The sequence below is a fragment of the Triticum dicoccoides genome, chromosome 6B (assembly GCF_002162155.2).
Source record: "Triticum dicoccoides isolate Atlit2015 ecotype Zavitan chromosome 6B, WEW_v2.0, whole genome shotgun sequence".
Taxonomy (NCBI): domain Eukaryota; kingdom Viridiplantae; phylum Streptophyta; class Magnoliopsida; order Poales; family Poaceae; genus Triticum; species Triticum dicoccoides.
Window position 1 is genome coordinate 133644098 of NC_041391.1, and position 17336 is coordinate 133661433.

At 45.6% G+C, this 17336-nt stretch overlaps 1 protein-coding gene across 1 annotated transcript; it reads left to right on the plus strand.

The window, feature by feature from the left end:
• Positions 1-839: 839 nt before the first annotated feature.
• On the plus strand, positions 840-6611 carry LOC119322733 (protoheme IX farnesyltransferase, mitochondrial-like). Its single transcript, XM_037596247.1, has 7 exons — positions 840-1178; positions 2617-2746; positions 2991-3128; positions 3256-3389; positions 5504-5629; positions 5745-5848; positions 5976-6611. The coding sequence occupies exons 1-7, from the start codon at positions 910-912 to the stop codon at positions 6374-6376; spliced, it is 1302 nt and encodes a 433-aa protein (XP_037452144.1). The 5' UTR covers positions 840-909; the 3' UTR covers positions 6377-6611.
• Positions 6612-17336: the final 10725 nt, after the last annotated feature.

The window sequence follows — 17336 nt, forward strand, 5'->3', positions numbered from 1 at the left end:
GCTGTATAGTAGAAGTTCAACATGCTCACAAGATGATTTGGTTGAGTTTTACTCGGTTAGTGTGTATCATTGCTCTGTGCATGCTGAAAAGGTTATGTATATGTGCTGAATTGATTAAATTATAGTTGTTTGGGATTATTTGCAAACAGATTGAGACCGGAAGATGCTTTAGGAATAGAGCTGTTGCAAAAGCCTCAGTAATTGTAGATGTTGCCTTGTAAGGGGCTGTCTTATAACGCAAAACTTAAATCACACCGCTATCGTTAAATATTGTGTTTAATCAAAATCTTGGTATGTGGGTGGAGACAGAAGAAAAAGAAAAAATAATTTAAAATATTATTAAAAAAAGGACGACAATGCTGCTTGATGTGCATGGGATTCTACAAAAAAGATGTATTAGACAAGATTAATGTTGAACCACCATGATATTGATTTGAAAACCCACAATTTTTATTTCTTTGAATACATTACAGACGAAGACACTCATACACACGCATGCACTCACTCACATGAAAGCACACACGCACACTCAAACCCTCATTATCATCTTTCAAAGACTGATCCGACACATCATCTTACCACCGACGAAGTCGTCACACACGCTTTCATAGTCGACGACAACATCTTCTCACATTGAATGCACATCACCGGAAGACTTAAAATAAATCAAAAAATGCGATCATCAATGCAAGTCTAAAACTTCCCTGGTGGTTCCTTCAGTTCGCCAAATTTCAATGGAAGGGTTTTTTGCTGGTCATTCCGAAAAAGAGAAAAGAAAAGTGAATAAGTTTTTTTTAGGGCAGAAAAGTGAATAAGTGGAGTTCTCGGCAGCTCCATCTCTTTGGCCGAAAGCGTCCAGAGATCTTTCCGGCATCCCCGTCGTTCGTCGTCGCCTCCGCCGCCGCCGCCATGTGGAGAGGCGGCGCCACTGCCGCCTCCGCCGCGAGGGCTCTCCGCTCGCGCATGCTCGGCGACCCCATCCACCACCCCTCCACGGCTATTCTTCCCATCCCTTCGGCGCGCGCCGCCTGCTCGGCACCCTCCGCCGTCTCCCCTGCGCCCATCGTCGCTGAAGCGGCGGCCGCCTCGGTAGCTGTTTCGTCGGGAGCCAGATCCGCCTCCGACGTGCTGCGGCACTACGGGTCGTGCTACTGGGAGCTCTCCAAAGCCCGCCTCAGGTGCGCGATTTGCTTCCATTTCCCTTGAGAAGACCACTTCTATTCTTGCAATTGATGTTTTTTCAGAATGAAATAAAGATATGTTCTTCAATTTTTGCGGTTAAATTCCGAAGAAATGAATTTTACTAACTTTGTGATTTGGGATCTATGACAGTCGAGCTAAATTGTGAACCCCTTAACAATTTGGGATCTATAACTCATTAATACCCCTTAACGTTTATGCGCTGTAGGATTAGTATGCTAAATTGTGAACCTCGGGCTTCGTAATACTGGCTCTATGAAATTAACTTCTGATGCTGTTCAGCAATCATATGATGCTATGTGACAAACTAGCTAGTGTAGCCTTTTTGGTTATGATGTAGAAATGGAGTTGTAAGTTTACTGCAGACTGGACAAGCCACACCTCTTTTTGCTATAACCATAACGATGGAAACCCCAACTTTTTTGATAAGCAAAACTGTATTCAAGTTACCTTAACACACTAAACAGAGGTATGATGCAGTAGATGTCTTTATTCTTTGGTTCGTTTATTAAGCATGACCTCTTCTCTTCTTGTTGTTCTTATTTTTGCTTCACCATTCAGTTTTATTGTGCTTTTGTAACCATGTCCTGAAATATTTGGGTTTGACCAAAACTTTTGCGTGCGGTGGAGATCCTAGATAGTAGATAGTGGCTGCTGACAAATCATTACTGTGTTGGTCGGTCCACCTTGACAATGTATGCATGGTGGTCAATTAGTGGTTTAGTGTGCCTGAAAAGTTAAGATGATCTTTGTAGCGGTAAAAATGAACTATAATTTAATTATTTCCTGTATGTTTTTGTCATAAGGTGTTTAGTATCCTTAGTTTTTTCCATTCATCAGATTTTATAAATTGTAATTGCACTCGACTTCTAGCAATCTGTCCTCATACGATAAGATATGAAACAATATCCCATATGTTTGTAGTCCAAATGTTCTGTTGCATGTTCTCTTTAGAATTCATATTTCACATACGGTATCTATGTTCTATTGTTTGTTGAACCACATGGTACCCCTATTTAGAATGGGGAATGCAATTCATAGGCGATTGAAACTTTGAAAGTCTGCTGTACCATCTAACATCCATTATGACTTATTTTTGGCTAGAGTGCATAGATTGAATCAAAGTTCAATTAGTCAAAATCTCTCAAGACAGTAGGCATAATCATCTATTCTCCCTAAGAAAAATTCTAGTTTTAATGCCTTCTTTGGTGAAATTGTTCTGTGGGATTTATGTATGTCCGGAGAGTGCACGTATGGGTTAATATGTGTCCCTTGGATATATTCAGACAATCTTATGGTTTTGAATTTACCATGGTCTGTGTCTTGCATCTTGGAACCTCTTGTGACTGACGAATAATTTGTTTTTTTTGCATTTCCTTTATTTGATTATACGTTCTATTTTTTTATGGTATTTAGTGCACTTGTTGTGGCAACATCGGGGGCTGGATATGTGCTCGGTAGTGGCAGCATTGTAGACATTGCTGGACTTTGCTACACATGCACTGGTACCATGATGGTTGCAGCATCTGCCAACACTCTCAACCAGGTATGTGCTTGTTTTTTGGGGCAGCCTTTTCCATTAGCATGATGGTTAACCAAACGAATATTCATTGCGTTCACATTCTTGCAATCCTTTCATGTTCATTGTCACACAATGTCACAATTCAATATCAGTTTTTGAGAAGTTATTCTTTTTACATATTTACATTATATTGGGATTTATAGATATGATATACACCTGGTTATCACGCTTAGAGACAATGAACTTGGTGCATTGACATCCTTTTCAGGTGTTTGAAATAAAGAATGATGCTAAAATGAAAAGGACAATGCGACGGCCCCTACCATCAGGGCGTATTAGTCCTGTGCATGCTGCCATGTGGGCTACAACTGTTGGAACTGCAGGAACAGCATTATTGGCTTGCAAGGTTCGGCTCTTTGCTGTTTGCCTGTACTTGCTTTACACTTTGTTTTAAGTGTATGCGGCCACTGTAGTTGGTATGATGCTCTGTTATTGGAACTAAACATTAAGAAATTTTGGCAAGGTCTGTGCAGGCTAATGACTTAGCTGCTGGGCTTGCAGCATCCAATCTCATTCTGTATGCATTTGTATACACTCCACTGAAGCAAATACACCCTGTCAATACATGGGTGGGAGCAGTTGTTGGCGCCATTCCGCCACTTCTAGGGTATGTTACTGCTGAATACACATTTCTGGATTGTCTAGGTGCAGGTTGAAGGTGGTATTTTATATGTAGAATAATGGAGTGAGTGTATATTCTTCATCTCCTATTTTAATTTCTTATTGTGCTCCCTGGTTTTAGTCATTTAATGGCCTGGCAACTGGAACAATCTGGTTTAGTACTGCCATGAAGATCATGCATGGCCCGGCGTATGGGGTTGGGTAATAGAACATGGCTTAGGGAGGACAAATGAGGGAGATGACAGATTGATAAACTATTCTCTTATTGCGTGATTATATGTGATACATGCTAGTCCTTTATGTAGAACGACTAACTTGATCCGCAAGTCGTATTTCAGTTTAGACCAAAGTTTAAAAAGGCGCTAGGCGGTAATTGTGAGTTTCACCACTGCCTTGCGCTTTTCTGACGAAAGTGCACGCTTAAGCGCACATTAACCACAATTAAGCGCTAGGCGTTTTGCTATTGCCAAGAGCCTAAGCATGCCTTTTTTTTATGGTTTAAACTCAAGACCAAACCATAACTACCTTCCTAGTTCAGTTGGACTCTTCTTAATTTAACTAGCCTCTTTGTAATTGACCCAACTGTATCCAACAAGGATAATTACTACTCCCTCCGTTCCTAAATGTAAGTCTTTGGAGAGATTTCACTATGAACCACATACGGATGTATGTAGATGCATTTTAGAGTGTAGATTCACTCATTTTGCTTCGTATGTAGTCCATAGTAGAATCTCTATAAAGACTTATATTTAGGAACGGAGGAAGTAATTGAGTTACTCCTTTCCTTAACTTTCCTATATCTAGCATAGGCTATCCAATGCCTTCACGGATAAGCCTATTTCCTGCTGCCTTGTGCACCCATGGCCATAACAGACTCATCAGAATAAAGCAACATATACATTGTAGAGCCATCTGGACCTACCAGCTCAAACACACAAATTGAAGTTATGGACTACTTATTCTCAAATCTATAGCTGCTGACATAAAGCATCAAACTGGATGATAATACCACTGCCCTGGAGACTGTTTCAGGCCATACAGTGACATCTTAAGCAAGCAAATAAAAAAAGGGGTCACTTCCGGTAATACTTCAAAGAGAAGGAAAGCTCTAAAGTCTCCCACTGGCATTATAAAGGAAGGGGATACACGAGAAAGCAAATTTACAACCGTATGCGATTCTTTCTGTTACCTGAACCCTCGTTTTACTGGAATGCTGGCATTGTTGGACTAGAAGGTCTTTAGGGGCTGGGATGCACTGTTTTGCAGTTAAAGCCATAGGTGCATTAGATGAATATATGAAGACTCAGATTTGAGAACTGGAATTGGTATTGGGTGTATAGTTTTCCTATCTGTTCAGACTAACTAATTCATAAAGAAGTCTTTACACCTGTGCTTGACCACATCATCCAGCTATTAATTATCACTTGCCTACATTTCTATTTTATAAATCCTTTAGTATTTGTAGCATTGCTCTAATAGGCATTGAGTGTTGGCCGACTAAAAGGCGGCATGTTCAACAGTTAGGTGTGGCGGAGATGCGTATGTTGAGATGGATGTGTGGCCACACGAGGAAGGATAGAGTCCGGAATGATGATATACGAGATAGAGTTGGGGTAGCACCAATTGAAGAGAAGCTTGTCCAACATCGTCTGAGATGGTTTGGGCATAATCAGCGCAGGCCTCCAGAAGCTCCAGTGCATAGCGGACGGCTAAAGCGTGCAGAGAATGTCAAGAGAGGTCGGGGTAGACCGAATTTGACATGGGAGGAGTCCGTTAAGAGTGACCTGAAGGATTGGAGTATCACCAAAGAACTAGCTATGGACAGGGGTGCGTGGAAGCTTGCTATCCATGTGCCAGAGCCATGAGTTGGTCGCGAGATCTTATGGGTTTCACCTCTAGCCTACCCCAACTTGTTTGGGACTAAAGGCTTTGTTGTTGTTGTTTGTTGTTGTTGTTGTTGTAGCATTGCTCTAATAGACTACGTGCACAGGTGTAGAACATCATGGCGTATATATATTCTGTGTTTATTTATTGAATGGATATCAATGGAGCTGTGCAATATGTTTACACGGCATGTGGTCCATATTTATCTTGCTACAGGTGGGCAGCTGCAGCATCTGAAGTGTCAGTCAACTCTATGATTCTGCCTGCAGCTTTGTACTTTTGGCAGTTACCACATTTCATGGCCCTTGCGTACTTATGCCGTGACGACTACCTTGCTGGAGGGTAACTCAATTATTCCAACTGGTTATTTATTTGCCATATCTACTGTAGAAGTTACATCAAAATTTTAACAGGCCCTAATTTGTATCCTTGACATGTGATTGGTTTGTTGATTCAGGTACCGAATGCTCTCCTTTGCTGATCCTACTGGTAAGAGAACTGCATGGGTTTCACTCAGAAATTGTCTCTACATGCTGCCGTTGGGATTATTTGCATATAACTGTAAGTACTAAAAAATAATATAGGTTCTCTAGTTTCCATTTGCTTCTACTACTACTGCTACTTATAATAAAGTACTTGGTCAAACGTGGGATCTTTCTTACTCATGGGACTAACTATTGCTTTGTAGGGGGTCTTACATCCGAATGGTTCAGTTTCGAAGCATCGCTTCTGACGACAGGCCTCGCCATCGGAGCCTTATCATTTGTACTGGCTCCTAGTCAGAAGAGTGCAAGAAGAATGTTCCATGGCAGCCTTTTGTATCTTCCTGCTTTGATGGCTGGACTTATACTGCATCGGCTGCCTAACGATCAGAAGGAGCATAACAACATCCATCAGACTAGTGAGATCGCCGGGGTTCTCCGCGGCGCCGAGCTGTGGGACGAAGAAGAAAGAGCTAGACAGAAACAGGAAGACCTGAAACATTCTCGTCGTGCTCAATCACGCCCTCCAGTTGCCTATGCTTCTGTAGCCCCATTCCCCTTCTTGCCTGTACCTGTGTACGTCTCTCCAGAAGCTCATGAGCTATGAAAGCCTTGTGCCAGCAGCCAGGCTGCAATGCCTTCATCTTCTTCCCTTCCTTTTTGTCTGTTGTCAGGAAATTCTTTTCCACTCTTGACAGGAAATTTTCCTGCTCAGAGGAATTCCTCTTTGTATTGTTAAATAAAGATCTGAGAATAATGAACGCCATTTTATTTGTAAAAAAAGAAAACCATAAATTCAGTTGTTGGGTTCACGTGAGTATAAATTGATATGTGTTCCTCCTTTTTGTCTGTTGTCAGAAGCAATATGTATTTCATGCTTCCACAACTTCTCTCTCCCTGGGTCATGCCTCCCTGTGATTCCTGGTTTGAATCAGCATGTGGTAAGCCGGGTAAAGCTCCGGTGCCGCATGAGCAATAGGCCTCATCATAACCTCACATGGAATCCAGTTGTGATTCTGGGCGTGTGTGTGGCCGTTTCCAATTCTACTTATCAGAGCATCTCCACTCGTTCGGCTCCCCAACGCATTTTCAGGCGTCCACCCGGCGTTTTTAGACCCTGGGGCGACCAAGTCCCCAGCCACGCCCCTAGGTGCCCCCCCCCCCCAGAGGGCGCCAGACACGCGCCCCATATTCAAACTTGATCGTTCCCGCTCCAAAAAAGGTCATAATTCGGCGATCATCGCAATAGTTCGGCGATTCAGTATCACAGTTCGGCGATCAAATGAAAGGATATGCAGTAGTTCGACGCACAAAAAAAGAAAGGACGCGAAAGGAATGCATCAAACGTCGAGGTCGACCTCCGACGTCGTCGTCGGCGTGCGCGGGCTGGGAGGAGTCGGCGCGGCTTCTGGACTAGTCGGCGCGGCTTCTGTGCTGCTGGGCGTCGCGGAGACATCGTCAGTCGGGCTGGGCGGCGGCGGCGGCGGCGTTGGAGTCGCCGGTATCTGGTTCAGGATGAGGCCTCGCTCTGCCAGGAACCATGCCTTGAGCTTCTCGTCGCTGCTCTGGAGCATGTCAGCACTGCCCATCAAGAAAGTCAGGTCGTTGTTCCTCTTCTTGGCGCCTTGAGCTTTGAGTTTCGCGGCGACGTTGGTCCGGAGCAAGTCGGGTTTGACGGCGCTGTTTGTCATCAAAGCAGCCCACCTCGCCTCAGTTTTCTCTTCTCGCTGGGCGGCCCTGGTCTTGGCGTCGGTGAGGCAATGATCGATGGACTCTTGCACGCGTGCGGCAGCCGACTCGGCGTGTTTCGTCTTCTTGGCCCCTTTGTTGCCGTCCGGGCGCCCATCTACCGCTCCCGGTGTCGGCGCGTCTGGCTTGTACGTCTCCTTGGCCTTGGCGAGGGTGCGCCGGATATCCGCCCACTTCTCGCACTTGTCGATCCGTTTGAAGACGTGGAGGTACTTGAACTCTTGGTCGCCGATGTCGTCGCGGTACATGGCGAACATGCGTAGCAGCTGCGCCGAAGAGCGGGCATCAGTCGGCGTGGGCGCGCAAATGGGCGCGCGCATGGCGAGAGGAATAGGGAGAGGACGACGTGTTGTACCTGGTCCTCGACGCTGGTGCCGCTCTCCGGGCGTGCCGCGACCTCCTCGACGATCCCATGCCATTTGTTGCACGCTGTATGGACGAGCCCCCAATGGTTCGCCATCGCCTTCGACCCCCGCTGCATGTGGACGCCTTTGAAGTAGTGGTCGACGAGCTTGCGCTCGTCGAACTCGGCCTTGATGCGGTACCAATACGTGTCGATGTTCTGGTTCATGCCGGTGATCGGGTCGAGGAATACGACCTTCCACGCTTCGGCGAGGCACTCATCTTCTTGGTCCCACTTGATGCGCGGCTCGCCGGTCTTGGTCGCCCCTTTCTTCTTCTTCTTCTTCTTCTTCTTCTTCTTCTTCTTCTTCTTCTTCTTCTTCTTCTTCTTCTTCTTCTTCTTCTTCTTCTTGCCTTTCCTCCTCGGCGCCGGCTCCTCCTCTTCCTCCTCCTCTTCCTCCTCCTCCTCCTCTGGCTCTTCCTTGCCGTAGTCGAGCTCGGCGTCCATGTCGTCGAGATCAATCGAGCCGTCTTGGATAGTGAACCCGGGGGAAGCGGCAGCGGCAGCCGAGCCAGCTGCGATGATGTCTTCCATGTCGGCCTCTGTCGCGTCGGCGTCGCCAAGATGCGACGAGGAGGAGGCATGCGAGTAGAGGACGCATGGAGAGGTGGCATCGGGGAAGCTGTGTAGTCCGGCGGCAAGTACATGTATGGAGGGTACTACACGCCGGTGAACGCGGGTGATGGCGTGCGCTGGACCGGGCGCCCATGAGGAAGGGTGATGTTGGGGTTGAAACCACCGTGGACGTCGCTATCGGTATAGCCCGGCGACGGCGTGCTCCATGGGTGTGGCGACGACGAGAAGCCGGACGGAGAGCCGACGCTTTGCTGGCTCCAAGCCGCGTGCGAGCCGTGGCCATGGGGCGGATTCATCATCCCCGCGTGAGCCGCCTCGGCTTGTTCGGCAGCCGCACGCTCCGCCGCTGCCGCGGCCGCCGCGTGCGCCGCCCTCTCCCTGACCTTCTTGGCCCTGTTGCGCTTATCGGCGGTGACGGCCTCCCGGCGCTGCACTTCCGCCTTCCAGTCGGCGTTGGTCATGCCCGGGGGCTTGGACGGCGGTGCCCTTTGCTTCCTCTGCTTCGGTTGGGCGACGGCGGTGGTTGTGGGATCCGTCGCGGCGCGGGGGATCACGTACTTCTTCGGCGGCATGGCGGGCGGCTTGGAAGGGAGGAGACGGAGTTTGGCGGGAGGAATGGAGAATGAGAGGGAAGCCGAGGGGGGAAGCGGGAGGAAACAACGAGAAAAGGGCCTCCTCTCGCAGACAGAGCGGCCCCACGCCCCTTTTCGCTTCTGCCGGCGCCCCAAGCGACACTCGGGCGCTTGGGTTCGGGGCGAGATCGCCGGCTCTGGATTTGGCCCAAACCGGCGCTAAACGAGGTCCTGAGAACGCGACTGGGCCGATTTTCGGCCATCGGCGCTAAAAATTCGTCTGGGGGGGCCTGTTGGGGGCACGGCTGGAGATGCTCTCAGCCCTGGATTCAACACATCCGGTCCTTACAAAATTGATCTCCAAATCTGTTAAAGGCTTTGATCCTAAGTCTGCTCGAAAAACTCCGGTCAGGAAAGTAGAGCACTTGCAGAATTTCTGCAGCGGCGGTGTCACCTGGGCCGGCCTAGTAGCGTAGGCCTAGCCCGCATCTGGCGCGTCACAGATGCAAGTGGGCATCCCACATAGTCCCGCATAAGTAGAGGGTTAGTTCAAGCTGAACTAAAACCGAGCGGAGCAGTTATAACTAACTAAAACAATTTTGACTATGGAGCGGGGCGGACCGGGCGCCGCTCTACACCCCTAGGCGTGAGCCTCGGAAAGAAGCACGCGAACCGATGTTTCTTTTTCTTCAATTTCTCAAAAAAAGTTTCTTTTTCTTCAGTTTCTTTTTCACATTTTGGTGTTTTACATTTATATGTTTGACCGGTTTTATTGTAATTTTAAAATTTTAATGTTAAAAATGCTCGTGGATTCAAAAATATCCGTGAAATCAAAAAAACTTCATGACTCTAAAAAATGTTCACAAATTCAAAAATACTTTCAGGGACTTGAAAAAATGTTCGCCAATTTAAAAATTGATCACATATTTTAAAAATGTTTGTGATTTAAAAAACATGAATTGAATTTTGTTCACAAAATGGAAAAGGTTCAGGAATTGAAAATTGTTCACAGACTTAAAAATGCTGAGGATTTTTTTTTTGAAAAGATACAGTAAAGAAAAAAAAACAAGGGAAGACCTTGAAAGAAAGCCAAAAACTGATATAGACAAAGGATAAAAAAATAAAAATGGCTGGAATCTTCCTAAAAATGCGAGGAAGCTTCCCAAAACCAGATCCCCCAACCCTCGACGTCTTCCAAAAAATGCTCGCTAAGGCGCAAAAGGGACTGCTCATTATGAGGGTAAAGTTAGGGATCGCTATGCTTAACGATTGCTACAAGCGATATGTAACATTCGTGCTGGTGAGGGCACTGAAAAACTCGCCAACTTTTTTGCGGTGGGCTCTTTTCCGTACGTGTGCACCATTTGGTGTTTCTTTTACAATGATCAGTATAACTGATTAACCAGATAATTAAATATTAGTGGCAGTCAAACTGTCAAACACATCTCTTAGACTACATAGTGGAAGTAACATTGATGGTAACATGCATGTCACCTAAGCAGAAAAAATGATATGAAAAGTAATTAAAGTGGAGAGAGACAACTGAGGTAACACAATATGTTACCATCACATAGCGATTCTCAATGAAAAATGACACTGTAAATTGGGATGTGTCTTTTGTTATCACACCTATGACAAAATAACATAAAGTAATGACATATGCATGGGCAAATACATGGGAGCTCTCGGGTGCTATGCCCCCCGTATGAATATTAAATTTAAAAGAATACCAGGAACTTTAGAAGAAAAAAACATGGAATTTTGGGATATCAAACTTGGGTGTCCATTCTACTTTCGTGTTTAGTTTTATTAAGAAATGGCATAGGTGATATTCTCAATAAAAATATGTAAAAAAAATCCTATGTATAGAAAAAATTGTTTGGATGGATCGTAGGTCGGACTGTCTAGAACAATTTTGCACCATGACATATTTGAGCACACATTAAAACATGATTCAATTAACTAAAAGACATGATTTCGTTTGCCATATTTAGATAATTAAGTTTTTTTATGCCTCTTACCCTCAAAAAGACGTTTGACATGCCTCCTTCTTTCATTGGCTCGATATTAAACTGAACTACACTAAACATTTTACTCCCTTCGTTGCTTTTTACAAGATATTTTAGAGCCTGTTCAAGACTGCTCTGCTTCCCAAAATTGAGCCCCGCTCTAGAAAATACAGGCCAAACGGGGTAGCTTCACAATATGCCACTCCGCAAAAAATTTAAAATCTGGGGTCCAACTCCCTGTTTTTTGTGAAGTTCTTCAGGGGGTGCTCCAAAAAACTCTAGAAGCTGGAGTGGGAGGAAATTACTCACCACTGCCACTAGTAAGTGGATCCCCTTCGTTTCTTCTCACGTCAGCCAATCAAATAGATCATTTCCACCAAATCCCCATTCTTGAAACTGGAGTGAATTGGAAGCCAAACATTCTCTTTGGTGGAGTTGCAACTCCTGTGTAAAACTGCTTCAAACTGAATTTGGTGGAGCAAAAACTGATTTTTCATGGAGCGGAACGGTTCCAAACAGGCTCTAAGAGAGTTGATTTTGAACTGTTTTGGAAGTCGGGGCTCAAATCAAACACACCCTGTGACACAACGGCATCCTTGCCACCACCCCATCATTCCTCCAGCCTGTTTGAGTTTGACAATCTAAGAAAGTTAAAAAGAGTCGTTAGAAACAAAAAGCAAGCTTGAGATGCAACCGCATATCAACCCCTACCTAAACCCTATTCCAATCCGAGAAAGAAGAAAAACAATAACAATACCCGGCCGAGCCGCGCCGAACGTTAGGTTCACCATACATACGTACATGCGCTAATCATCATCATCATCATCAGAGCTGGTGGTTTGTTTAGTCGACCGGGACGGTGTGTACGGCGAGGAGCGAGCGAATTAACGCGGCAACTGCCAGCACAATATTCTACTCCCATACAGTACTAGTACTAGTGATTGTTACCCTAAAAAAACAGTGATTGTACTTACGTAGTTGGTTGGATCAATCTAACAACAGCTATGGCTAGCTCGATCGCCCTAGGCGGAGCTGTCCTAACGACCAAATCAAGCCATGATTGCCCGCGCTGGGTACGGATGGTTAGCCGCGGCCTCTACGTAGCGCCCACGGGCCGCCAAATGGAGACTCAACGCGGGCGGTCGGAGCGAGGAGGCGAGCGGCAGACACGCTGGCGCGCCATATGATGAGCCCAGCTAGGTTGATCCGGACTTTAATCAATCAAATATTGCGCATGCAGGTCCTGACGAGACGACGCTGGCGTGCTGTTTAAATTTGAAGATAAGGAGACGGGGCCCGGGCCTCGGTCGACGGCCCCCCCCCCCCCCTGTGGTCAACAACGTGGCTCCTGCGAGCAGTGACCAGCGCCCATCAGTTTGGTCAGCAAATGACGCCGCGCAGAATTCTTTTGCGTGGGCGGCTGCGCTAAGCTTCATGGCGGGCGAAATTTGACCCGGTCAACTGACGCAGAACCTGCGCATTTTTTCATAAACAAAATGTCAGACAGGGGGTGGCGAGACTGACCGCCATGGAAGCGGAGCCGGTATGGGGCCCGTTCCAGGTCAGCTGTCACTCGCCGGTTCATAATCATCGTCGGCGGCAGCACACGTTGCGCGCGGCAGGGTCGCGTCAGGCCAGGCCCGTGCTCCTCTGCCGCCACCCACGTACTCACTGTACCTGCGCGTCTGCACGTTGACCCTCTCCCCTCATTCAATCCATTCCATCCGCCCGGTTCATAATCACTGTACCTGCAACGGCTACGCAGGCACTGTCGGCGCGCTCCAGCTCGGCCTGCAACGATGACACGTAGGGCCAGCGGATACCACTGGCCCGCCTGGAAGCGACACGGGCGCGTTTCCCCGCGGTCCGCCGCGGCCGCAGCGCGTTGATCGTCGACAGAACGCCCGCATCTCCTACCTACTTTTCCAGGGACAGTAGGACGGACGGTAGAAGTATCATGACAGACTTATGTACTTACGGGTAAACTCAAGGGGCTATACGCAAAATGGTCAGGATTAGGCCTGCGTGCAGTGTGTTCGCCGCCCCGCGTACGCGTGGGCCAGGCACGGCCTCCCGCCCGCTCCGCAGCCCGCGGGCGCGCCACGTTGCCGGCCACAGCACGTGGGCCCAGCCCCCGCGCGCGCGCGCCCTGGAGGAATTCTAGAATGGTTCTTTCGCTCTCTGCCTTTCGCTCCCACGTCAAATTCGGTTGATATTTTGAAAGGCAGGGGGGGCCCGCCCTCATTTGCGATCAGATCGCCACAACACAGAACAATTGATGCTACCTCCTTTTTCTTTCGCCCCCCTCCCCGAAAAGAAAACGGCTTTGCAGGAAGGCAGTGTGGCGTGCAAGGTTGCACAAAGAAACGGTAGGAGGCAATATGTTGTTTGTAAGACACGCCTTTTGATTATTAATTGACAAACTTGGCAAAATATATCGAAAGAAACGGTAGGACCCAATATGCATGCAAAGTTGCCCAAATAATAGAAGGGAAATAAATTGATATTGCAAAATGCACCTTTTGGTTGCCATTCCTAAACTAGAGTGTTGCAGTTGTTACACAGTTGGCCACAAAAAGGGGAGAATAATATCGTGGTGCATCAAAATTTTCTTTCTAGTGGCTATACTCCTAAAATGGAACATAGTAGCGTCAACACGTTTGTAAACCCCTCGTGAAAAATAACAATGTCACACCTTTCAGGATTATTTTTTGGGAAACGTGTGCCCATGTTAGTCATTCACAATGAAATACCTTTCATCAGACATTTGTAGTTTCGGCATGTAAAGCAATGACACTATTTGATGTCGACCTCGGACATTATCCATTGTCAAGATGGATATAAATCCATCAAATATGTAAACAAAAAACTATATACTCCTTGCAAAAAACCCACATAAGCACGTTATTTCCATGGATAGAACAACACACCCATCTTATTATAGACGCTACTACGAACACATGGAAGAGCCTAATTCCCATGGCAACTTTTGAGGGATATTCAGGTATTATAGTGAGAAACAAGCCATGTACTGCTGGAATTTAGTATATTTTAGGACATCTCAATAGGAATTTCAAAAATTCCTAATAAATACTAGAGGCCCACTTAGCCCATTCATGCAAGGCAAGGAGAGCTACTAAAGTTTAGTCCCACATTGCTAGTTTTATATGAGTTGGACCTCTTTACAAGGGAGGTTGTTTCCCCACATGTATGAGCATGAGAACAAGAGGGACACTCACGCGCGTTCCTCCGCCGTCCGCCTCACCACGCCACGCCTCGTCACGGCGCGCTGCGCCGCGGGTTGCAGCAATGAGTCAATGTCTAAATTTTTGTTGTGCACAACTGGTATACGAAAGGTCACACGAAAGTTGAAAGATTTTTGCTATAGTGGAAGTTGAATGCGATCGGTGCATCCATTCGGCTACTGGTTGTTTGCTTTATCTCCGTCTCTTCGTTTCACCTCTCGTCGCTGTCCTCTCGCCTACTTCTCCTGTGCCTATAAAAGAGAGGTCGCTCCTCTACAGAGAGACACATCAGAACAACATCTTCCTCTTGTCACCGAGTTCCTAAGTACTGAGCTACTGCTACGATCTTCCCAATCCCGGCTTGCGGCGTGCACCACATGTCGGGATTGTAGGTCTCTGAAACCCCACCTCTTTGTGTGAGAAGGGTGATAAGGTTTTGGGGAGCGCTCTGTGCGACTACTAACCGGTTCATCATGGACGCTCCGGACACCGACGAGCACTTCCCCAACGATGACTTTTTCCCCAACGTCAACAACCTCTTCGACGGCATGGCTGGCGAGAACATCGACCCCAAGATCGGTACTTCTGTCGCTGCTCCGTACATCTTCATGTCCTCTCTGTTTATGATCATGCTACTTTTTCTTGCTCTAGTGTTTCTTGTTCTAGCCTCTGTCCTACGTATATTCTGTTTTAGATCATCTACTTCATGCATGCAGATGCTACTTACCTTCTCTTTGTCAAATTGCATGACTTATTTTATCTCTATTATAATAGTCATGTTTTATCTAGTATTTCTGTTAATAAAATCATATGGTAAATTGCTCATATTTCTAACATTTACACATTGCCGTAGAGGAAAACATTTCATGCATGCAAAGCTTCCCAAATAACAGAAGGAAAAAATAATGATGTTGCAAAATGCACCTTTTGGTTGCCATTCCTAAACCGGAGTGCTACAGTTGTTACATAGTTGGCCAGAGAAGGGGAGAAGAATACCATGGTACATTGAAACATTCTTTCTAGTGGCTTTACTCCTAAAATGGAACATAGTAGAGTCAACATGTTTGTAAAACCCCCGTGAGAAATAACAACGTCGAGTCTTCCCAAGTATAGTTTACGAAGGCCGAACCAGTAATCAAACCGGCAAGATTGTAGTTTCAGGTTTTTGCTGCCGCGCCCAAACCGTCAGTTCACTTGTTCAATTGTGGGTTTTTTAAGCAATAAAATAATATATATTTTATCAGTAAATACATCAGTCAATAGATAAAAAAATGTGTAATCACATGACAGAATAACCAGTAACTACATGTTAATATCTAATTCCTATACATGATAAGAGAATTGTTGTTGCAAAGCACGCCTTCTGATTATTGTCTGACAAACTTGGCAAAATATATCAAATAGAGTATATATTTAGATAAAGATAATACGACCCCCTCAAGAAGCACATTCCCGTGGCACCTTTTGAGGGATGTTCAGGCATGACAGTGAGAAACAAGTCATTTAAACATTATCATAGAGAAAAACATTTTATACATGCAAAGTTACCCAAATAATAGAAGGAAATAAATTGATATTGCAAAATGCACTTTTGGTTGCTATTCCTAAACAAGAGTGCTACAATTGTTACATAGTCGGCCACAAAAGGGGAGAAGAATATTGTGGTACATCAAAACATTCTTTCTAGTGGCTATACTCATAAAAGGAAACATAACAGCGTCAACACGCTTGTTAATCCCTCGTGAGAAATAACAACGTCAAGCCTTCCAAGCATAGTTTAAAAAATCAAACCAGTAATCGAACCGGCAAGGCGGTCGTTTTAGGGTTTTACCGGTCAAACCGCCGTTTCACTGATCTGATTGTCAGTTTTTAAGCAATAAAGTAATATATATTTATCAATAAATACATCAATCAATGAATAAAAAATGTGTTATCACATGACAGAGTAACCAGTAACTACATGATAAAAAATATGTTGTTGATGTCGCGCGGAGCCGGAGCGCGAGAGAGAGGTAGGGTCGCCGCGCCACGGCGCCGAGCAAGGGTGGCTGCGGAGGGGGCGGCCGCGGTGGCACCCGACGGGTTTCTCTCTGTGGACAAAATCGAGAGAGAAAGCTCCCAATGGACCGAAATCATACCAAAAGAGGTTTTTTTCCTTTATCGACGGGTTTCCTTTAGCCAGGTTGTATGCAAAAAAGGTCGATTGGGGGGCTTTCTGGAATCAATGTCGAACCATCAGGGTTTATGTGAATCGCCCGGTTCACCAGTTTTTGGATAGTTTATTTCGATTGCTCGAATGGTCCACCAGGCTGAAAGAACCGATGGGATCACCGGTTTCGGTTTTTTCCGGTCCGGTTTTTAAAACTATGTTTCCAAAATTATTTTTTGGGGAAAAAGCGTGCCCATGTTAGGCATTCGCAATGAAATACCTTCCTTTCATCCATTTGCAGTATCGACATGTAAAATAATGGCACTATTTGATGTCAACGTCTAACAATAACATTACCAAGATTGATATAAATCCATCAAATGTAAACAAAAAACTATATGATCCTTGCAAAAACCCACATAAGCACGTTGTTCCATGGATAGAAACCAATGGTGGAGGTTGACGAAGTTTGTTGGGGGGGGGGGCTAATTAAGTAGAATGTGGAGGTCAACGTCTAATTAAGTTTATAGGAAAAATGCATCCTACTACCGGGTGTAGTTACACCCATTTCTCATATACTATCATGTGATAGTATATACTCTACTTTATTATTTTTAGTATGTTCACATACTATATCTAAGATACCCCAAAGCGAGTTATGTGAAAAAATTGCATGTGAGCCCATGTTTTTATAATATTTGTGAAATACGTACATATTTGTACGTACAAAGGAGTATGCTCAAAATATACTATATACTAACTAAAAAATAGTATATATACTACCTAAACATTTTTACATACTACATACTATGCGTACATACTCTCCCATATGATAGATACTATCTAGAACGTATGAAACAAAAA

Bases quoted from the DNA above. Each gene is read 5' to 3' on its own strand.
- LOC119322733 (XM_037596247.1), top strand. From the start codon at position 910: ATGTGGAGAGGCGGCGCCACTGCCGCCTCCGCCGCGAGGGCTCTCCGC. The intron at 3,390-5,503 runs GTATGTTACTGC...ATCTTGCTACAG, and splicing joins GCCATTCCGCCACTTCTAGG to GTGGGCAGCTGCAGCATCTG. The intron at 5,630-5,744 runs GTAACTCAATTA...TTGTTGATTCAG, and splicing joins GACGACTACCTTGCTGGAGG to GTACCGAATGCTCTCCTTTG.